The sequence below is a fragment of the Balaenoptera acutorostrata genome, chromosome 4, assembly GCF_949987535.1.
Source record: "Balaenoptera acutorostrata chromosome 4, mBalAcu1.1, whole genome shotgun sequence".
Classification (NCBI taxonomy): Eukaryota; Metazoa; Chordata; class Mammalia; order Artiodactyla; family Balaenopteridae; genus Balaenoptera; species Balaenoptera acutorostrata.
This window is the reverse complement of record NC_080067.1, coordinates 116823653-116849043: the sequence shown is the minus strand read 5'-3', so window position 1 is coordinate 116849043 and position 25391 is coordinate 116823653. Positions and strand designations below refer to the sequence as shown.

General features: G+C 35.3%; 1 protein-coding gene across 1 annotated transcript in view; it reads right to left on the bottom strand.

Annotated features, from left to right (window-relative positions):
• GBE1 (1,4-alpha-glucan branching enzyme 1) overlaps positions 1-25391 on the bottom strand; it is a 275832-nt gene that overhangs the window by 209750 nt on the left and 40691 nt on the right. Inside the window, exon 2 of the mRNA XM_057545311.1 lies at positions 1966-2135. Within this exon, the coding sequence (XP_057401294.1) occupies positions 1966-2135 (170 nt within the window). The remainder of the gene's footprint in view (positions 1-1965; positions 2136-25391) is intronic.

Genomic DNA, 25391 nt, shown 5'->3' with positions numbered 1-25391 from the left:
TCTAATTTGGGGGACTACACAAAGAATAATTTTAAGTCCTTAGACCTGCTTTTTCCAATAAGGGAGCCACCAGACAAAGGTGGCTACTTTTGCTTAAGATGAGGTTAGTGCAACTGAGAAACTAAATTTAAAGTTTTATTTAATTTTAATTACTTTATTAAACGTAAATTTTAAAACTATTACTCATTTGAGTTGCTAGAACTTTTAATAATGGTTGGAAAAACTTGGGTATGTACTTTTTTTTTTAATTAATTAATTAATTAATTAATTAATTTATGGCTGTGTTGGGTCTTCGTTTCTGTGCGAGGGCTTTCTCCAGTTGCGGCGAGCGGTGGCCACTCCTCATCGCGGTGCGCGTGCCTCTCACTATCGCGGCCTCCCTTGTTGCGGAGCACAGGCTCCAGACGCGCAGGCTCAGTAATTGTGGCTCATGGGCCCAGCCGCTCCACGGCATGTGGGATCTTCCCAGACCAGGGCTCGAACCCGTGTCCCCTGCATTGGCAGGCAGACTCTTAACCACTGCGCCACCAGGGAAGCCCCGGGTATATACTTTTAAACTGAAAATTGTATTTAATCTAAATATTGATCAAGTATTTCCAATGGAAAAATACCAGATTTAGAAAGTGCAGTACAAAAGAATGAAAATATCTCACTAACAAATTTTATATTGATTACATGTTAAAATATGTTTTGATATATTGGGTTAAATAAAAATCTATCGTTATTAAAATTCATTCAGCTGTTCTCCTTTATTTTTTTAATATAGCCACTAAAATTTTTGAATTATATAAATGGTGTCCATTATATTTCTATTGGACAGTACTGCCTTAGACAATATAAATAAAATCAAAACTTTTTTTAAAGTCAGGTTCCTTAAGGTATAATTTACACGTAGTAAAATTCACTCTTTTACATGTATAGTTCTATAAATTCTGACAAATGTATACAGTCATGTAACCACCACAATCAAGACATAATACATTTTCATCACCCCAGCAAGTCCCCTTATGTTTCTCTGTAATCAGCTCAAACCTCCTACCCCTAAACCCTGACAACTCAGTTTTCTGTCCCTACAGTTTTGCTCTTTGCAGAACAGTACAGCATGCAGACTTCTGAGTCCAGGAAAATCAAACTTTAAAGACCACGCTACCCTATGGTACTAAAGGATTATTATCATTTTGACATTTACTTTCCTCGTATTACGAACATTTTACCAAGGCTTATTTTGCCAGTTATTCCATTTTCAAAACTGAGCTTTCTTCCTTGTCACTATTACAGTAATTTATTTATACTTATAGAATAAAACTGAGCACACTGTATTTTAGTTATTTACATACAGGTTTCCTTCCACTAGACTGTAAGATGGAAGCCTGACTTCTAGAACCACTGTGCTTTCCATAGAGTTAACTGCCTAGTGAAATTAATGGTGCAGATGACAAGGCTGAGAAGGTATTTCCATATTGTGTTATAAAAAAGGAAAAGGAAAAAAACAAAGAACTGACTGATGAAGCAGTTTACCCTTTAGATTAGCTGTCTACTTTTACTGCGGTCTCAAAAAAAGATATTAGAGGATCCAAGTACTACGATGCCAAATAACCAGGAGCAAATGTTACTGGAGATTGAACCTACACCAATATTTTTACCTAGATCGCTGTTAGTTTTGTCAGAGCTTGATAACAAAGTTGAATAGATTTGGCGTACTCTGTCTAACACTATTTTTCTCATAAACTCTGTTATTTCTGGTACATGATTTTAAGAACATAAAGTTTTTAAGAAACACATGTATCTTATTACAGCAGAAACACCTTTACCACATGAAGGTAAGGACTGAAGAAGTTCTATGGAAAAGTAGAATATTTGTAATCAATAATATTCATAAAAGTTAAATATATGAAATATAACATCTATGTTTTAAGTAAATAAATAAAATATTACAACTGAGTTTAATCGTTCTAAAATACTTACTGAAGTCTCCAGTAAGAAAAACTCCTTCTGCTCCCGGGGCCCATTCTTTGCAGTATAAACCACCATCAGCACATCTGTGGACGCCAAATGATTCATAACCTCTGGAAAACTTATCAATACCACCTTCGTTCTCTCCAATGTTGTTCAAAGTCTGGTTAAACCGCTTATACCTTTGAAAAAGTGCAAAAGAAAGGAAATTGAAAAATTAAATCATCTTCCAGAAAAGCTACTATAATTAAGAAGTTGCTTTACTCTCATTCAGAAAAAGAAAAAAAAAGACATCACTAAAGAGGAATGATGTGAATAATTTCATTTATTGGTAGAAGTTACCTGGTATGATAAAATTATTCTTATCTCAAATAAACTGAACTAATCCAACTAACTTTTTTTTTTGTAATTTCAAGCATTTTGGTATAAGAGAGAAAATATGATGGTTATGTTATTCCATGAATATTTTAATATCAGCACTATAGCAACTTCTATGTCAAGACAGTATAATGAAGGAGCATTCCTACATCTCTCCTCAAACTCCTACAAAAAAAAAAAAAAATGAAGGAAAAATAGCTAAAAACCAGTAAGAAAAGTAAAATTACTCTATAGCAGGTTTGGCACACTTTTCCTGTTAAGGGGCAGATAGTAAATATTTTAGGCTTTGCCAGCCATATGGTCTCTATCACAACTACTCAACTATGTCTCTGAAGCATGAAATTGGCCACAGACAATATGCAAATGGATGGGTGTAGCTGTGTTTCAATAACACTTTATTTACAAAAACAGATGGTGGGGCCAAATTTGGCCTCTAGGCTGTAGTTTGCCTAGCCATGCCCTATAAGCATGGAAAGAACATACATCACATCAAACTACAGAATCTAGCAGCCAGGAGAAGAAATCAAAGATTGCTTTCCAAGCAGGACCAAGAATAACACATGGCTGCTCCTGAACCTCTCAAAGATTCCCAGAGTCCATATTCAGGGCTGGTACACAAAAACATACTACTACTTGCACTTATTAGCCCCAAGCCTGGGGAGAAGCAAAGTAGGACAAAACTGGTAAAACTAGAGAAATGAAGCATGTGGCAGGTGCTCTATGTCAGAAGTGAAAGTTCCAGAACTATGCAATGAATTGAGCAATGTCCATAAACTTCCCTGCTTACCCTATACCCTGAGGGGTAATCAATAAAAGTCCCAGAAAGATGGCATGAATCCAAGGAGGGAATACACAGGGAATATACAAAATGTAAGAAGCTAACTAATGAAGAACACCTCAAATGAGCTGAATGGAAAAAGAATCTTTCCACAAATGTTTCATGCTGTACTTCAACTTAAATAATAATGAATTGAATTAAAATAAGAGCTGAGAGATTATATGACAGAATAACAGAATGAGAAGTAAAATGAAACTGCAGACCCAAAGAAATAAACAGAGTATCAAAATGTAGCATTAGAAAATAATAATTAAATTAGAATTGGCAAGGAACAAAGTGTACATATAACCAAGGGGGGAAAGCGGGGCGTGGGGGGTGGTGGTGGGATGAATTGGGAGATTGGGATTGACATATATACACTAATATGTATAAAATAGATAACTAATAAGAACCTGCTGTATACAAAAAATAATAAAATAAAATTCAAAAATTCAAAAAAAATAATTTAAAAATCCCTATTTTTAAAGATAACAAAAAAAATACTATACAAATGGACATCCTCAATAATTGAGTATGAGAGTTACTGTTTCTCTACACTCTTGGGAATGTTAGTCTTATTAATCCATCTGATATTTTTTAACTCTCTGGTTGGTAAAAATATCTTATTGTGTTTTAGTGCTTGCATTTTCCTAAATTATTATTAAGGTTGAATGGCTTTTCTTAAATTTATTAGCTATTTGTGCTTCTTTTTCAGTGAGTTGAGTGCTGGCTAGTATTTACTAATGGTATAACTCTGGACAAGTTCCTAAATTTCTCTGTGTCTCATTTTCTTGCCTGCAACATGGAGATGCTAAGTGTATTTGATCAAAAGGGTTATTATGCAAATTAGCTGAGTTTGTACATGTAAAGTCCTTGGGCTATTGCCTGGCAAATAATATTCTCTCAATCAATATTAGCTATATCTTTGTCCTTTTTCTTCCATTTTAGGTTGCTTTATTTTTTGATTTGCAAAAGCTCTTTATATATTACAGAAAGTCATCTGTTTTCTGAAACACACTTATTGCAAATATTTTCTTCCAGTTGGTTTCCTTCTAGCTTTACTTATGGTATATTTCATCTTAAAGAATTTAAAAATTCTTTCTAGGGCTTCCCTGGTGGCGCAGTGGTTGAGAGTCTGCCTGCCAATGCAGGGGACACGGGTTCGAGCCCTGGTCTGGGAAGATACCACATGCCACGGAGCAACTGGGCCCGTGAGCCACAACTACTGAGCCTGCGCGTCTGGAGCCTGGGCTCCGCAACAAGAGAGGCCGCGATAGTGAGAGGCCCATGCACCGCGATGAAGAGTGGCCCCCGCTTGCCACAACTAGAGAAAGCCCTCGCACAGAAACGAAGACCCAACACAGCCATAAATGAATAAATAAATAAATAAACAAACAAAAAACAAAAACCAAAAAAAACCCTAGTTTAAAAAAAAAAATTCTTTCTAATCTATCCATCTTTAAGGAGTTTTATATAGAATATATATAGCATTATATTTTGCTTAAAAGGTATTCCTAATCACAAGATTATAAAAGAATTCTCCCATATTTTCTTCCACTATACTTATATTTTTTTGGTGTTTAGTGCTTATATTGCCTTGGAATTTTTTTTTGTATATGGAATGATGTAGAAATTTTAGTTTTCTTCCAAAGTGCGAGAATAATTTTCCCAGTGCTCTTTATTTCATATATTCTGCCCTTTCTCCACTGATTAAGATGCCTGATTGACTTTATGTATTAAATTCACATATATAGAAGGCATTTTAATTTATTCCTCTTTCTTTGTTCTTTTCTGTATCTGGAGGAAGAATACCACACAATTTTAATTAACATAACTACATATAATAGTATACTTAATATTTGTTCATGCAAGTTCACATTTTAATTTTCTGTACATTTTCTTCGATATTTTAAAAACTGTTTTCCTTTATATGAACTTTACAATCAGTATGTCAAGTTTATTCAGATTATTTTACTATATAGATTAATTTGGAGAGAATTGCTACATACAAAATATTGAGTCCTTTAGCACATTTATTATTAGGTTAATCTTAGCATTTTGCTGTTATCATAAGATGCTCCTTGTCTACTACATTTTCTAAGTGGCTATTGTTGACCAATAAAGATGCTAGTGGTTTATTATAAAAAAAAATTATTAGGTAAGTGAACTGGAAATTGATATAATTAGAGAAAAAAGACAAAGAAATTGAATATACTAAGACAAGAGATATGCAAAACTAACAAAAATTATCAAAATGAGGATAGCTGGTAACTCTGAAGAACAAAACTAAACAAAATGAATATAAAAGACATAAAACTGGACAGTTTTTCCTATAGAATTAAATCTGCATTTTAAAAAGAACACATTATGTTTTAAGAAAAATTTGGAAAACAAACGCACAGACACGCATGCACAGCATCTCCCAGTTTAAGCTACTGAAATTCAAAGGAGAAAGAAATAATTCTACGGACAACTGGTACAAAAAAATACGGGGAGGGGGGCATATTTTTTTGCAAAGGAGCATTACATTAAAGACCAAAACATAACAAAGCCAAGCCCACACAATTCTGAGAGGGAAAAGTAGTAATCTAAGGATATTATATGAGACACATGCCTACTCGAGCTTAAGGAATTCTTTAAATATTGCCAAATTAAAAAATAATTTTAAGTCTTTGACATTAATGAACCATTGTTGAAGAAAAGAAAAAAAAACACTTTCCATAAAAATTAGTCAATTAAAAGACTAAAAACACACACACAGAGGAATGGACAGTCATTGCAGCAGTGTGGTTGAGCCCTAAGTCTTTAAATATAGAACCAAGGCTAATCAATTGTGCAATTATGTGAATGTGATAACAAGAAAAGAATCTCAATGGACAAGTGAAAACTTGATTTATAAAAAAACAAGAGGTAAGTGAAAGGGAGATGGAATAAAGTATGAGCGGTCAGACCCCTATTTTTTTTTAGAAGAGAGTCACTCAACACTGACTAAAATTTAAGATTGTCATCATTATACTCTTTAATCTCTTCATTAATCTGAGATGGCCACTTTAAAGAAAGTCGTAATGTGAATTTCAGCCACTTCTTTCATTTTATTTCAGTCTATTTGTTTAAAATTAAATTTGAAACACATCTGTTTTCCTCATGTTTCATTATATGATTTCTATCAAGCTATTTCTCTATCCTTCTACCTATATATAAGCATATAAAAAATATCAAGAATGAGGTTCCCTTAATATCAGTGATGATTTTTTTGGTGGGGTTTCTATTTACTTTCTCCCTTGCATTGTTTTAATTATTTATAACAAAGAAACACCATTTCAACAAAATAAATGTTTTTTTCTGAAACTACAAAATTTTTAGATCATTAAAATATCTACATAATCCTATAAAATATTCCATAAGAATTTTAATGCGTATATAAAACTATGTTTATAAAATTTGGGGAATTCAAATAGTTTGAAATAGATCAGTGGGACAAAACTGAGTTCTTGAAATAGACTTGAACATATAAAGAAATTAAATACATCATAAAAGGACATTTCAAATAAGTAAGAATGGCTTACCTATTAAAATATTGGAATCTAAGTTTAAAAATTGGACCTCTAAAACCAAAATAACTTTGAAAGATCAAAGTTATAAATATTTAATTTAAAAAAAAACCCATAGTTCACAGAAAAAGAAGTACAAATGGCCAGTAAACACATTGAAAAGATGCTCAAATTCATACATAGTTGAAGAAGTGCAAACCTAAATTTCAAAATTCCATTTTCCACCTAAAAGACCAGTAAACATGTGATAGTCTACGCAGACAGAATGCAGGTCCAGGAAAAAGACATTCCCAAATACTCTTTAATGAAATGTAAATTAGATAACTTTGGCATCAGCTACGAAAATTTCAAAATTCCACTCTTCAACTAAGTAATTCCATTTCTAGAAATTTACCCCTAGGATATATCACACAAAGAAGCAAAGACATGTGTACAATGATAATCATTATGGCATTATTTAAAATAACAAACCATGGAAAAGACCTACCTGTTCAACAAGGGAGGCTGGTCGAATTAACTGTGGAACAGGCAAACAACAAATTACACGAGATCCATTATGAAGAATGAGATAGAACGAAATGTGGTGACATGGAAAAATGTCCCAAGAGCAATGGCTTAGGGAAAGAAGCTGCAAAGCAGTTTTCCACAAAACATCTATTTGTATATAGAATATTCAGATAGGTGCAGATGTCATGTAGATGGTATTTTCACAGGGTCCCTTCCTCTGCACCAGCGGTTGAATTCCAATGGGCTGAGGTGAACAGGAGCCTTAAAGCCTCCCTAGCCTCACCACACTCACCACATTTGCTTCAAAGACAAGAAGAGGTACGCACAAAATCTGATCAGTGTAGTGCAATGCCTACGGGAGAGGTAGGTGTGAGTGGAATATTTCATATATGACCCCCTTTTGTATTGTATACATATACCCAACACACACAAATACACATGCCCACCTGTGAGCGCACATGCCCATGGTTTCAAAAAAATTCAGATTACATTTAATCTATTATTTGAAACAAATTAGCTTTTAATGAAATGATACAACCCCAGTCTCACTGGCAGTCTTTACTCCAGTCTTTACACAAACTGAACCACCAACAGAAGCCAGGAAGGTATCATAAATATGAGGAGCTTCTCCCACACGAGGAACACAAAAGGGCAAGCCTGATGATAGAAGAATGACCAATGAAGTTAGCCTTCGAGTATGGAAAACAATGCAGAAAAGAACTCTAAGTGAGATGGAGAGCACAAAGCCCAGCGAAAAGTGACAGTGTCTATTTAAAAGCTATAGCCTATTATTACCAAGCATTTGCCAAATCAAGTAAGAATGAAAAAATTCCAGATTTTTCTATGAACTCTCCCTAATTTAACATTGGCAACTGTTTCAAAAATACTTCAAAGACTGATCTAGACCAAAAAAGAAAAAAGGCAAAAAAACCCTCAATCTACAGATCTAATGAAAGACTAGTATTGCAAACTCCCTCGTACTCTCCAAGTTCTATGAGAAAATGATTGTTACCTCTTATAGATATTATTCAGATATAACTCTTGGTGTATGGAAACTCTAATCCATATTAGACAACATAAGTAACAACATTCAATAAAATGATCAAACAGTAAGGAACAGTCAACAAAATAAATCTGGACTTAAGGTTAAAAAAATACATACACATACATTATTATAATATAAGAAAAATTACTGATTCTTTTTTAAAAAGATATCAACTTTGGGAGGGCGAATAAATGTGGCAATAATTTTACCATCCATGTAGTTATAATATCTTTAAAACACAGTTTTAGATTTATTTAAAGTTTAAGTTTAAAAAATAATCATTCTTAAGACGTTTCATAAGACATGTACAAATGTCCCATTTACTAAAAATTGAACAGAAACAGGATTATAGCATGATATAATTCTAACTAAATATCTTGACTTCCTCAAGGTCAGCCCTGTAGCTTCTGATACAGAAATACACATTCCACTTTGAAATCACTGTGGCTCAAAAAAGAAAATGCCTGAGGATATAGCAAGCTCATCATCCCTTTGCCCTCTCCTACTACAGTCATCTCTCTCAATATTTTGCTATGAATTTATAGAATATTTAAAAACTGGGTCAAATTCTTGGTAACCAGAACATAAAATGAAGTTAGTATTGCAACTAGCATTTTGTACAGATATAAAAATATTATCACATTTGATCTCTACATTGATGTTTTTAATCCTCTTTTTACAAAGAAAGAAATAGAGGCACAGATAAATATGTAAGCTGCCCAAGGTCAAGAAGGTAAAAAGCAGTAGAGAGGTAGTATTATTCATCACAAAAGGTATACTTTAAGGAAATCAAGAGACAAAGTCTCAAATTAAAAGTCACATCTTCCTTTTAAAAAAAGCCCTGTAAGTTTTATTCATAAGGCTATTAATCTTATAATTAAGAGAAACAGCTAAGGCTCTAGAAATAAACAGTTTAGGTTCAAATCCTAACTCTGTTACATACTATATGTGACCTTGAACAAATCACTTAGCCTACTTTTTCCTTAATTTCTTCCCCTGTTAAGTGGGGGAAATCTCATAGTTTATAAGGAATCAATGAAGTCATACAAGGAGTCATCCCCACAGTAGCCGGCAAGTGCTCAATAACTGTAAGCTATAAATTTTCACCATCTCAGTGGAAGGCAATGCTGTAATATACTTTTTAATTTACAATTTTTTAACTTATAATACTTGTTTAGATTTTAATGTGCACATTAATTATTAGCAAACATCAAGGACTGTTTCTCCTTAAATTCCAAAAGTGTTTGAGAACACATTTTTTCCTGCTATGAAAAATTACAAATATAGGCATACTAACCCATAACACGTACCAGGCACTCCAGATTAGCTTGAATGTATGGAGTATAAAAAGTGTTGAAGAAAATTAAGTAAATTGGATTGATTAGGGGAAAAAATAGTTACTTTAGGGAAGCAGGAAATGATTAGTTTTGAAAAAAAATGAAACAGGCTACAGTCTTTGCTCTCCTGTAAGACAGCTCATCCTAGATCCGTACCGAAACTCTAATTTCAGGCAAGGTTGTGAACACAGGAGATATGTCGGGGAGATGGATCATACCTTATCTGGAAATGTCTAGGATGTAGAATTCTTTCTCAAGTGCTTCTGAGTGGGCCTGAAACACAAGGAACCCATGGGGGAAATTCCTTCTTTGCTAGCTTAATTCTTAAGATTTTATATTGTCATCTGCTTCCTAGAGGAGACTTGGAATAGAGGCAAGCAAAAGCACAGGAGTAAAAGCTCAACAGGAATTTTTAATAACTAAAAAAGGGGAAAATACAGGAGAGGGGAATGGAGTTTTTTTTGAAACAAAAAAATGCTTTTTAAATCGGCCTTTAAAAAGACCTCAAGGTGACTGGCAGAAACTTTCTTCTTGAAGCACAAAATATGTGTAATATACAGACTTATCTATATATTAAACCTGTCAAGTGAAGAGTAGGCATTTGAGACTTTAAAGTGAATAGTTTATGTCCCTCAATCACGGTTAAGTATTCAACAACAACAACAACAACAACAAAAACCCACAACATTTATTACAGGATAAAAATATTTATTGTGTGCCAATAATTCAAGGTCCTTCCCTCAATAAGTTCATCAGTCTAATAGAAAACTGTTCAACTCAGGACAGGATAGGGCTGAGATAAGCAAATGTTAACAGAAGAATAAGCAAGACAACAGAAAGAACTGATGGGAGAAGAGAAGAGTAGAAAAGGCTTTAAAAAGTGGCTGGCATTTGTGCTATATCTTGAAGGATGAGTAGTATATTCTGACAGTTGGAGACAAGACAGAGAAGAGCATTAAATGTGTAAAATTTAAGGTGGTTCTTGTGGGCTACATATTAGCTATACGTAGCTGGACAGGAGGATGGCTAGAAATGTAGTGGCAAATCAAAATGGAAAAGATGGTCTTCAGCTAGATAATAAATAAAAAATGAAAACCTTTAAGACTTTAAAGAGGAGATAACTGATACAATCAGAGAGAGTTTTTAAAGGGAGCAGTTTGAAGGATGAATTTTAGCAGGCAGAGTATAGAGATTACTGAAGTCTTTATTAAATAGACTGAACATTAAAATACAGGGATTTGTGGACTCTTGTTATACAGGATTGATCAATGAAAATAATTTAAAAATTGACATTATAGTAGACATGGTTTCTTACTTTTGAATGACGTTCCTTATATTTAAATGTTTAAATGTACTAGTCAACAAATAGATGTATAAATTTTCAAAATTTCATTTAAAATTTTAGTGACATTTCCAATCTGTATTCAATTTAACATACACTCTAAAATTCATCTATCAGGAAACAGTAAAATTGGGGCCATTTAAGTAAAAGTGACAAGCAAGGAGTGGTAAAATCCATCCATTTATTCCACAAATATTACTAAGCATCTACTATATGTCCAGTGCTATGCTAGTCACTGAGAACAGAGAAGAAAGAGTCCATGCCTTCAAGACATTCTTCGTTATGTGTGGGAGACAGAAGAGCAAAAAACAAAGAGCGAGAAAGCACCGTGTAAGGCGTTGATAAAGGCTTATAACCAGAAAATAGAAGTAGCTAGAATGTAAATTCCCCAAAGACAGGGAAAATTATCTGTTTAGCACACTCATATACCCAAGCACCTTAAATACTGCCACATATTAAGTACTTAACAAATAAATATTTAGTGAGCACCTATTACTTGCCAGACAGTGGTGAGGCAATGGTGACAGGATGGTTAGATTTAGGTTTAAAATTAAGATTATTACATCTGAATTTGAATTCCAATCCTACCTCTTACCAGCTGTAACTAAGACTCAATTTCCCTATCTAAGAATAACAGAATATATTTCATAAGATAATCAAATGAGATAATATACCTAAAATGCTTAGCGTAACACCTTTCACATGAAATGAATAAGCACACTATTAGGACAATAAATCTATTCAATATGATTGTTGGATTTGAGGACAACATAGAAAATCAATAGCCTCTTCAAATATAAGAAAGATACAATCCGCCCTAAATGTACGAGACTCACATATTCACTTAGTCCCACCACGGTCCTGGCTTTGTACCCTCGTTTGACCGGCCCTATGAAGGCTGTGACTTGCGAGCAGCTCCTGAAAGAAGCCAGATACTACAACATTGATGTGTGGAGAAATAAAGGCCAAACTTTTAAAGGGATAAACTTTGACCAATAAGAGATAGAAAATGGGAAGCAGTCTGCAGATAAATCCCTCACTCTTGCTCTTGTAGGTCCTGTGTGACTAAACAACCAGCTTTATAAGGAAATGCATTATCTCACGTAAGACACTGATTCATTGACTTGAATGTTATAAAAAGTTCAAACGTATGGATCTACAAAAGTGAAAAGGAAACCAGGGGATGTGATGACCCAATCAAGACACCAACTGCTGCCAAAATGAATGGAAGACAATTCACTCCCATCATCTCATTTCTACTCAAACTGATAGTAACATGCATGTCTGTGGTTTTTAACTCAAGCAGTTTTTCTTACTATTATAACCCTTACCAATGCCTAAGTTCATAAGATTTGGGACTAGATGTTAATGAAATGAGTTTTTTCACATATAGAGTTAATCTAAGACTAATTTGTATGGGCCATGTTCTATGTTCCAGGCATGATGACATACTATAGAAAGGACAGATTTTAAAAATAAAAGGTTAGGTTCTATTGCTAGGCCCATTAGCAAAGTGACCTTAGATTTTCCCCTTAATGATCTCAGAGTTTCAGCCTCCTCATTTATAAAGCAGAAAGATAATATCGTTGATGTCAGTACTATTGTGCTTATATATAACTAGCCCACCAAAAATAAATTATGTCATGTCTCATCTTTCCTTTTTTTAAACAAGAAATTAAGATATTTCTAAGTAGAAAAAAAAAAACCTTGAAAAAATTGGAATAGTTATATCATGTTAATTATAATACAATAATAAAATCTAAATGTTAATTCAATTACAAGCAAACATTAAGCATGTTACTAATTTTAACCTTTTTTAAAAATCTTTTTCATTTTGTACCATCTCTAAAACACAATCAAATGCACTATGGACAATCTGATAACTACTATCCTCAGAGCATATTTAAGAGCAAACAGTTGATTTCTTATTTTCTGATGTTTCAGAATAAAAGCTATTTAAATAACAATTTTGTTCTTACTTGGCCTAAAGTTAAATGTAATTTGGCTACTTTGTATTTCAAATTAATAATATATATAGAGAAATTATGATTATGTAGAAATCATTAAATCCTTCTTTTTTGGGAGGCAGAGAATGAGGTCAATTTAAAACTGTTAAAAGTTAACTTTAAAAGTGAGAGTGGCTACTATTTAAAATTGTGTCCTGAAAGTAAATAATGGCTGTTATTTATTAAATGTTCTTTCCTAATTCTGGTACTGGGCCATAGAGGTGAAGGGGTGGAGGGAGGTCACCGCTGAGATCCTTCCAAATCTAAATCCTACAAAACCCAAACCATGAAATGTTCTCATTCAATTAATAGAAAATTAGAAATACTTCACTTGGTGATATTACTTAGAAAGCCTTATACAACTCCTTATTTATTTTAATAATAAAGTACTTATTTCTAGAGTTCAACATTTAGGATAATGGAAATGACATTTAATGACACAACATAAAGAACCTACTATATAGCCACTAATGTAAACATATTTTGACTTCTTAACATATTAATTAATTAGAATAAATTAACAAAATGTAGCTAGAAATTAATTTTAATCACTGTGTTTTGTCTCTTAGCTGCAAACAAATTAATAATATATTGCCCTTGCAGTTTACCAGGGTATGATTAATGGTCAATATTAAAATTTCTGGGGTCTTCTGGCAATGTGAAAACCTGACTGCCTAACTAGAAAAAAAAAGCCATCTGAATGTAATAAATCAGAATTACTGAAGGCAAGCCCTGTGAGATGGCCCATCTGGTCAGGCCTGGAAGTGTCAAGTACTGTCCCAAGCACTTTAAGCGGCCAGCCTCTTTATCAGCCACTCTCCCTCCAGTCATGCTCCTGTTCACGTCTTTGCTACATGCTCTGCTGATTACCTTGGAAAAGGGCAAGGCTGTAACTGTTCAACTGACCTTTCAGTTTATTTTCTCTCGTGTAATATGAAACATGAGCTAACACAGTCTTAGTCTACTGATTTTTAGGAAGAAATCTAACTTAATGTTTTAACAGCTCTTAGCTCAAATAACACTCTGCTCTGTGGTCAGGTTTCTCTTTGGGGAAAAATTACATGGCAAAGACCAGAGGTTCAGGCTAGAGGTCCTCCATGATGTAGACCACAATCTGCACAATAGCTACACTCCTCAGTATGCATGGTTAACTAACCTGCTGAGAAGCAATTCCAATCTTTTAAATCACCAAGAGAATCTTGTTCTTAATATGATTCATTGTATCAATAAACAGATTAAAAGCAATGATGGTTATGTCTTTTGTCTTTAATATGAATGTCACTGTTACTCAAACATTGTCAAAAATTCTATACTCCCCAAAGTAGAGAGGGAGGTGAAGGAGTCAAAATATACAACTTCTAGACCATCTTTAAGGTACTAGCTATGTGAACTTAAGGAGGATAACCACCCAAAGCTTTAGCTTCCTCTTCCGTAAAATGAAGAAGCTAAATTGAAAGGTACCATCCAGGTCTAAGAACCTATAATCCGTACTCTAGCCTTCTTTGATTCAAAGTTGGGTCCTAATTCTTCCAACCAAGAAAGGAAAAAATTGCACCCCAATACAAAGGTTATTTTGGATGTCTCCCACACACACACACCGTAGAGTGTATATTTTACCATGCACAAGTAGCATAATTTTAAATACACCATTTTTCTTAAAATAAAATGCAGTCTATAAACCACTATGAAACATAAAATGCAAAGCAAATAAAACAAGAAAATATTCTGTCAGTCAACTGAAAAAAATATAATGAATTATAAATATCACAAATCATAAATGATAATGACTAATACTTCATGGAATACTTACTATGCTACAGGCAGTGTTAAATATTAACTATTTAAGCCCTCACAATAACCCAGTGTGGAGGGTACTGTTATTATTCTCATTGTACAGATGAAGAAACAAGAGGTTAAACAATTTTGCCCAAGGCCACACAGCTATTAAGTGGGTGAAGCTGGAATACATATCCAAGACTTTCCTTCCAGAGTATTTGTACTTAAGCATTACTCATAATAGCACCCAATACATTTTGCAGTTTACAGTTTTTCAGTTGATTTGGACTGCTATACTAAATTTAAATTATTTATTACTTAGTATTTGTTAAATAATTTTCATATGCTAAATTTTTGATGGAAAAAACCTTTTATTATAGGTTAGAGTGATACAAATGTTCAAAAATAAAGTTATCAGAAAACTCACTTGAAAAAAATTAAAACTTGTCATATTTACACTAACTAAACAAATTCACAAAGCATTTTTTTCTATTTTATTTTGTAAAGTCTAACAAAAGGCAGAAATCACATTGGTACTGATTCTAATTGCCCAGAGAATTTTACTTGGAGGGCAGGTGTACCTGTCACAATGAACCTGAAGTAACTGAGTTAAAGCAAAATATGCAAACATGTACTATTTATACCTCTGATATACAGTTTCAAACGGGATGGTTACTATATCAATTATAAGATAAAAACTAATGGACACTAATTTTTTTTCTCTAAAAATCATCAAAGATCAGAAAGCTCATATAATGGTAATTGGCAAATCAACAAACCCAATCACACATTTGAATTTATTAAATATAGACAGATAGCCATGAACTTTATCCTTGTGAATGTTTTTATATTAGAGACAGGATAAATGAATCAATTTTCACTTGGACAATGGCATGGGACACAGTATACTAATATATATCAAAGAATCCAAGGAGATACATATATTTCCAACAAAAACTTCACATCCTTTGGACTAAATAGCCATGAAATATCAAAGGTTTATCAAACACTCTCACAAGATTTTTGCCTTTACTGAGGGAGATAAAGGTTTAAAAACTGTCAGCTACAAAACCAAAAGATCAAAGAGCTTTCATAGTGACTCCTAACATATTGGCAAGACCTCTTTTAAGTTATAAAAATCCAAGTTTCATATCTATATCCAACTATCTATCCATCTATCTATCTGTGTGTGTGTATACACACACACACACACACACACAAAAGTCTTTTTTACATCCATTGACCTAACACAGACCAGACATAATAGGTCTGAAAGCAAAGAACAGCTTGGCAAGTGGAGTAGTCTGCTATATTGTCTGCATGTCTCAGTTTATTATTTTTCCAAATTACACATTTTATTCTTTTAAATATTTACCCAAATTGAGATTGAGATAAAGTATTTAAATGCTACTGAGCAACAATAATCTGTAGGTTTTGTAATGAAGTATAGATGTAAAACAACATTTTTAAATTTCACTTACCATATTATCAAGAGTCTCTGTGCCAAATTAAACTACTATACAAAGACCATAATGTTATAAGCAGATTTGAAAGAAAACCCAAAGTTAAATTCCATTCAAATATAGCTAAATCTGTTTGCTAATAAGGCCACCCTGATGCTTAATTCAATAGCCTATTCAACATCAGTAAAATGGATACTTTAAATTCATCTAGAACTTATATTGCTTATGGGCAACAGTATTCTAGTTCAGTGCTCCCAAAATGCTCTGGCCAGATCACATAGTTGTACTGATAGTTAAAGCCTATTCATAATCAAAATTACTGGAATTGAGAACTCAAATAGGTTCCTCATCATTCATAGACCACCCTTTAAGGCTGGGTTCACAAAGAGTTTGGGCCAAACTGTCCCAATGGTATATTCATACAGTATTATAAATTTCTTTGCTGACATCCTCTCCCACCAGATTATAGATGCCATAAAGCCAAGGATCATCTTTTGTTTAATTTTACATCCACAACATCTATTACAGCATCCATTAAGGAATAGGGACTATCGGGCGCCTTCAAGATGGTGGAGGAGTAAGACGTGGAGATCACTTTCCTCCCACAAATACATCAAAACTACATCTACATGTGGAACAACTCCTACAGAACACCTAATGAACGCCGGCAGAAGACCTCAGACTTCCCAAAAGGCAAGAAACTCCCCACAAACCTGGGTAGGGCAAAAGAAAAAAGGAAAAACAGAGACAAAAGAATAGGGACAGGACCTGCACCTCAGGGAAAGAGCTGTGAAAGAGGAAAAGTTTCCACACACTAGGAAGCCCCTTCACTGCTGGAGATGGGGGGTGGGCAGGGGGGAACCTTTGGAGCCACAGAGGAGAGTGCAGCAACAGGGGTGCAGAGGGCAAAGCAGAGAAATTCCCACACAGAGGATGGGTGCCGACCAGCACTCACCAGCCCGAGAGGCTTGTCTGCTCACCCACCATGGTGGGTGAGGGCTGGGAGCTGAGACTCCGGCTTCAGAGGTCAGATCCCAGGGAGAGGACTGGGGTTGGCTGCATAAACACAGCCTGAAGGGGGCTAGTGTGCCACAGCTAGCTGGGAGGGAGTCCAGGAAAAAGTCTGGAACTGCCTAAGAGGCAAGAGACCATTGTTTTGGGGTGTGCGAGGAGAGGGGATTCAGAGAACCACCTAAACGAGCTCCAGAGATGGGCGCGAGCCACTGCTATCAGCGTGGACACCAGAGACTGGCATGAAACGCTAAGGCTGCTGCTGCAGCCACCAAGAAGGCTGTGTGCAAGCACAGGTCACTATCCACACCTCCCCTCCTGGGATCCTGTGCAGCCGGCCACTGCCAGGGTCCTGTGATCGAGGGACAACTTCCCCGGGAGAACACACAGCGTGGCTCAGGCTGTTGCAATGTCACGCCGGCCTCTGCCACCGCAGGCTCGTCCCGCATTCTGTAGCCCTCCCTCCCCCGAGCCTGAGTGAGCCAGAGCCCCCTAATCAGCCGCTCCTTTAACCCCGTCCTGTCTGAGTGGGGAACAGATGCCCTCTGGCGACCTACACACAGAGGCAGGGCCGAATCCAAAGCTGAACCCCAGGAGCTGTGCTAACAGAGAAAGGGAAATGTCTCCCAGCAGCCTCAGGAGCAGTGGATTAAATCTCCACAATCAACTTGAAGTACCCTGCGTCTCTGGAATACCTGAATAGACACGAATCATCCCGAAATTGAGGCGGTGGATTTGGGAACAACGGTAGACTTGGGGTTTGCTTTCTGCATCTAATTTGTTTCTTATATTATGTTTATCTAAGTTTAGTATTTAGAGCTTATTATCATTGGTAGATTTGTTTATTTGGTTGCACTCTTCCTTTTTTAATTTTTTAATATACATATGCATTTTTTTTTCCTTTTTGTGAGTGTGTATGTGATGCTTCTTCGTGTGATTTTGTCTGAATAGCTTCGCTTTTACCATTTGTCCTAGGGTTCTGACTGTCCATTTTTTTCTTTTTTTTCGTTTTTCTTTTTTTTTTCTAGTATAGTTTTTAGCACTTGTTATCATTGGTGGATTTGTTTTTAGGTTTAGTTGCTCTGTTCTTTCTTTCTCACTTTCTTTTTTTTTATTATTTATTTTTTTATCTTTAATAATTTTTTTCTATTTTAATAAATTTATTTTATTTTATTTATTTATTTTTTCTTTCTTTCTTTCTTTCTATCTTTTCTTTCTCCCTTTTCTTCTGAGCTGTGTGGCTGACAGGGCCTTGGTGCTCTGGCTGGGTATCAGGCCTGAGCCTCTGAGGTGGGAGAGCTGAGTTCACGACATTGGTCCACCAAAGACCTCCCGGCCCCACATAATATCAAACGGCGAAAGTTCTCCCAGAGATCTCTATCTCAACGCTAAAACCCAGCTCCACTCAATGACCAGCAAGCTTCAGTGCTAGACACCATATGCCAAACAACTAGCAAGACAGGAACACAAACCCACCAAATAGCAGAGAAGATGCCTAAAATCATAAGTTCACAGACATCCCAAAACACAACACCGGACATGGTCCTGCCCACCAGAAACACAAGATGCAGCCTCACCCACCAGAAGACACGCACTAGTCCCCTCCACCAGGGAGCCTACACAACTCACTGAACCAACCTTACCCACTGGGAGCAGGCACAAAAACAATGGGAACTACGAACCTGCAGCCTGAGAAACAGAGATCCCAAACAGAGTAAGCTAAGCAAAATAAGAAGACAGAGAAACACACAGCAGATGAAGGAGCAAGGTAAAAACCCACCAGACCAAACAAATGAAGAGGAAATAGGCAGTCTACCTGAAAAAGAATTTAGAGTAACGATAGTAAAGACGATCCAAAATCTTAGAAATAGAATGGAGAAAATACAAGAAACGTTTAACAAGGACCTAGAAAAACTAAAGAGCAAACAAACAATGATGAACAACACAATAAATGAAATTAAAAATTCTCTAGAAGGAATCAATAGCAGAATAATGGAGGCAGAAAAACGGAAAAATGACCTGGAAAATAAAAGAGTGGAAATAACTACCGCAAAGCAGAATAAAGAAAAAAGAATGAAAAGAATTGAGGACAATCTCAGAGACCTCTGGGACAACATTAAAAGCACTAACATTCGAATTATAGGGGTCCCATAAGCAGAAGAGAAAAAAAAAAAAAAAGGGACTGAGAAAATATTTGCAGAGATTATAGTTGAAAACTTCCCTAATAGGGGAAAGGAAATATTTAATCAAGTCCAGGAAGTACAGAGAATCCCACATAGGACAAATCCAAGGAGAAACACGCCAAGACACATAATAATCAAACTATCAAAAATTAAATACGAAGAAAAAATATTAAAACCAGCAAGGGAAAAGCAACAATTAACATACAAGGGAATCCCCATAAGGTTAACAGCTGATTTCTCAGCAGAAACTCTGCAAGCCAGAAGGGAGTGGCAGGACATATTTAAAGTGATGAAAAGGGAAAACCTACAACCAAGATTACTCTAGACAGCAAGGATCTCATTCAGATTAGATGGAGAAATTAAAACCTTTACAGATAAGCAAGAGCTAAGAGAATTCAGCACCACCAAACCAGCTCTACAACAAATACTAAAGGAATTTTTCTAGGCAGGAAACACAAGAGAAGGAAAAGACCTACAATAACAAACCCAAAACAATTAAGAAAATGGGAATAGGAAAATACATATAGATAATTACCTTAAATGTGAATGAATTAAATGCTCCAACCAAAAGACAAAGACTGGCTGAATGGATACAAAAACAAGACCAGTACATATGCTGTCTACAAGAGACCCACTTCAGATCTAGTGACACATACAGACTGAAAGTGAGGTGATGGAAAAAGATATTCCATGCAAATATAAATCAAAAGAAAGCTGGAGTAGCAATTCTCATATCAGACAAAATGGACTTTAAAATAAAGACTACTACAAGAGACAAAGAAGGACACTACATAATGATCAAGGGATCAATCCAAGAAGAAGATAGAACAATTGTAAATATTTATGCACCCAACATAGGAGCACCTCAGTACATAAGGCAAATGCTAACAGCCATAAAAGGGGAAATCAACAGTAATACAATCATAGTAGGGGACTTTAACACCACATTTTCACCAATGGACAGATCATCCAAAAAGAAAATAAATAAGGAAACACAAGCTTTAAATGATACATTAAACAAGATGAACTTAATTGATATCTATAGGACACTCCATCCAAAAAGAACAGATTACACTTTCTTCTCAAGTGTTCATGGAACATTCTCCAGGATAGATCATATCTTGGGTCACAAATCAAGCCTTGGTAAATCTAGGAAACTTGAAATTGTATCAAGTATCTTTTCCGACCACAACGCTATGAGACCAGCTATCAATTACAGGAAAAAAATCTGTAAAAAATACAAACACATGGAGGCTAAACAATACACTACTAAATAATGAAGAGATCACTGAAGAAATCAAAGAGGAAATCAAAAAATACCTAGAAACAAATGACAATGAAAACACGACGACCCAAAACCTATGGGATGCAGCAAAAGCAGTTCTAAGAGGGAAGTTTATAAAATCCTACTTCAAGAAACAAGAAACATCTCAGATAGACAACCGAACCTCACGCCTAAAGCAATTAGAGAAAGAAGAACAAAAACACCCCAAAGTTACCAGAAGAAAAGAAATCCTAAAGATCAGATCAGAAATAAGTGAAAAAGAAATGAAGGAAACGATAGCCAATATCAAGAAAACTAAAAGCTGGTTCTTTGAGAAGATAAACAAAATTGATAAACCATTAGCCAGACTCATCAAGAAAAAAAGGGGGAAGACTCAAATCAATAGAATTAGAAATGAAAAAGGAGAAATAACAACTGACATGGCAGAAATGCAAAGGATCATGAGAGATTACTACAAGCAACTATATGCCAATAAAATGGACAACATGGAAGAAATGGACAAATTCTTAGAAAAGCACAACCTTCCGAGAGCGAACCAGGAAGAAATAGAAAATATAAACAGACCAGTCACAAGCACTGACATTGAAACTGGGATTAGAAATCTTCCAACAAACAAAAGCCCTGACCAGATGGCTTCACGGGCGAATTCTATCAAACATTTAGAGAAGAGCTAACACCTATTCTTCTCAAACTCTTCCAAAATACAGCAGAGGGAGGAACACTCCCAAACTCATTCTATGAGGACACCATCACCCTGATACCAAAACCAGACAAAGATGCCACAAAAAAAGAAAACTACAGGCCAATATCACTGATGAACATAGATGCAAAAATCCTCAACAAAATACTATCAAACAGAATCCAACAGCACATTAAAAGGATCACACACCATGATCAAGTGGGGTTAATCCCAGGAGTGCAAGGATTCTTCAATATACACAAATCAATCAGTGTGATACACCATATTAACAAATTGAAGGAGAAAAACCATATGATCATCTCAATAGATGCAGAAACAGCTTTTGACAAAATTCAACACCCACTTATGATAAGAACCCTCCAGAAAGTAGGCACAGAGGGAACTTACCTCAACATAATAAAGGCCATATATGACAAACCCACAGCCAACATCGTTCTCAATGGTGAAAAACTGAAAGCATTTCCACTAAGATCAGGAATGAGACAAGGTTGCCCACTCTCACCACTATTATTCAACAGAGTTTTGGAAGTTTTAGCCACAGCAATCAGAGAAGAAAAAGAAATAAAAGGAATCCAAATCAGAAAAGAAGAGGTAAAACTGTCACTGTTTGCAGATGACATGATAGTATACATAGAGAATACTAAAGATGTTATCACAAAACTACTAGAGCTAATCAATGAATTTGGTAAAGTAGCAGTATACAAAATTAATATACAGAAATCTCTTGCATTCCTATACACTAATGATGAAAAGTCTGAAACAGAAATTAAGGAAACACTCCCATTTACCACTGCAACAAAAAGAATAAAATACCTAGGAATAAACCTACCTAAGGAGACAAAAGACCTGTATGCAGAAAACTATAAAACACTGATGAAAGAAATTAAAGATGATACAAACAGATGGAGAGAGATACCATGTTCTTGGATTGGAAGAATCAACATGGTGAAAATGACTATACTACCCAAAGCAATCTACAGATTCGATGCAATCCCTATCAAACTACCAATGGCATTTTTCACAGAACTAGAACAAAAAATTTCACAATTTGTATGTAAACACAAAAGACCCCGAATAGCCAAAGCAATGTTGAAAAAGAAAAACAAAGCTGGAGGAATCAGTCTCCTGGATTTCATACTATACTACAAAGCTATAGTAATCAAGACAGTGTGGTACAGGCACAAAAAAAGAAATATAAATCAGTGGAACAGGATAGAAAGCCCAGAGATAAACCCACACACATATGGTCACCTTATTTTTGATAAAGAGGGCAAGTATACAATGGAGAGAATACAGCCTCTTCAATAACCAGTACTGGGAAAATTGGACAGCTACATGTAAAAGAATGAAATTAGAACACTCCCTAACACCATACACAAAAATAAACTCAAAATGGATTAAAGACCTAAATATAATGCCAGACACTATAAAACTCTTAGAGGAAAACATAGGCGGAACACTCTATGACATAAATCACAGCAAGATCCTTTTTGACCCAGCTCCTAGAGAAATGGAAATAAAACCAAAAATAAACAAATGGGACCTAATGAAACTTAAAAGCTTTTGCACAGCAAAGGAAACCATAAACAAGACAAAAAGACAGCCCTCAGAATGGGAGAAAATATTTGCAAATGAAGCAACTGACAAAGGATTAATCTACAAAATTTACAAGCAGCTCATGCAGCTCAATATCAAAAAAAAACAAACAACCCAATCCAAAAATGTGCAGAAGACCTAAATAGACATTTCTCCAAAGAAGAAGTACAGATTGCCAACAAACACATGAAAGGATGCTCAATATCACTAATCATTAGAGAAATGCAAATCAAAACTACAATGAGGTATCACCTCACACCAGTCAGAATGGCCATCATCAAAAAGTCTACACACGGGCTTCCCTGGTGGCGCAGTGGTTGAGAGTCTGCCTGCTAACGCAGGGGACACGGGTTCGAGCCCTGGTCTGGGAGGATCCCACATGCCGCGGAGCGGCTGGGCCCGTGAGCCACAATTACTGAGCCTGCGCGTCTGGAGCTTGTGCTCCGCAACAGGAGAGGCCGCGATAGTGAGGGGCCCGCGCACCGCGATGAAGAGTGGCCCCCGCTTGCCGCAACTAAAGAGGGCCCTAGCACAGAAACGAAGACCCAACATAGCAATCAATCAATCAATCAATCAATAAAAATCTTTTAAAAAAAAAAAAAAAAAGAATTGCTCTAATGATGGAAGCCCTCTAATGATTCTGGGTTTAAAAAAAAAAAAAAAAAGTCTACACACAATAAATGCTGGAGAGGGTGTGGAGAAAAGGGAACCCTCTTGCACTGTTGGTGGGAATGTAAATTGATACAGCCACTATGGAGAACAGTATGGAGGTTCCTTAAAAAACTAAAAATAGAGCTACCGTATGACCCAGCATTCCCACTATTGGGCGTATACCCTGAGAAAACCATAATTCAAAAAGAGTCATGTACCACAATGTTCACTGCAGCTCTATTTACAATAGCCAGGACATGGAAGCAACCTAAGTGTCCATTGACAGATGAATGGATAAAGAAGATGTGGCACATATATACAATGGAATATTACTCAGCAATAAAAAGAAACGAAATTGAGTTATTTGTAGTGAGGTGGATGGACCTAGAGTCTGTCATACAGAGTGAAGTTAAGTCAGAAAGAGAAAAACAAATACCATATGCTAACACATATATATGGAACCTAAAAAAAAAAAAGGTTCTGTAAAACCTAGGGGTAGGACAGGAATAAAGATGCAGACGTAGAGAATGGACTTGAGGACATGGGGAGGGGGAAGGGTAAGCTGGGATGAAGTGAGAGAGTGGCATGGACTTGTATATACTACCAAATGTAACGTAGATAGCTAGTGGGAAGCAGCCACATAGCACAGGGAGATCAGCTCGGTGCTTTGCGACCACCTAGAGGGGTGGGATAGGGAGGGTGGGAGGGAGACACAAGAGGGAGGAGATATGGGGATATATGTATATGTATAGCTGATTCACTTTGTTATAAAGCAGGAACTAACACACCATTGTAAAGCAATTATACTCCAATAAAGATGTTAAAAAAAAAAAAAGAAATAGGGACTGAACAAATGGTTCCCTATGTTTTACGATGGGGCATCTCTAATAGTACAAAACGTCAACAACCTGGGGTGATTTTAATGGTATTTGTTACCTATTACATAGCACTTACTATGTACCTAGTATTGTGTTAAGTGCTCTACAAACAAGATCTCATTTAATAATCGCAATTCTATGTGTTGAAAATTCTATACTTATTACACAAATGAGGAACCCAAGGGTCAGGGACCTTAAGTAACTTGATCAAGATGGCTCAGCAAGTTATTGGAAGAACCAGAATTTTAAGAGATAGAATTCTATGTTAAGGTATCTTAAAAATGGTTATAACATAATAGTGACTTATAACAATGGTTAATATATTGCCTATACATTCAAATCAATTTCAAATCCCCTTTAAGAATTCCCAAAGTTCATGTGGAATACTTTAGCTATAAGTATTAATACTCATGCATAATATCTTTAAATTTTTGAGCACCCCTATGCATATCACAGATATGATTTTAATGAATATGTATGCTATACCATCCATGAAATATTAAGAAGTGTTAAATTATAATTAAGAAGTGTTAAGTCTATATTCATTCATAAAAATGCTAACTATACCTTGTTAAGTGGAAAAGAATCAAGTTTAAAATGTGTTTTTTTGTTTAATTATGAATGTACATTAATGCATAGAAAAGTACCTCAAAGATTATACAGCAAAATATTACCCATGATCTCCAAATAATGAGGTTATGAATGATTTTTCTGAATTTTTATCTTTATGTTTTTCAACTATAAACATGCAAAGACAACAGAATATGAAGTAAATTATGAAAGAATCTATAATATAATTATTATTTTAAAGTTTATTGTTTAAAAGTTCTAAGAGCATATGTAATCCAACTGTCTACTTTAACAAAAGTTTGAAAGAATATTTGTTGGAAAGCAAACGAAAGAGGGACAGGG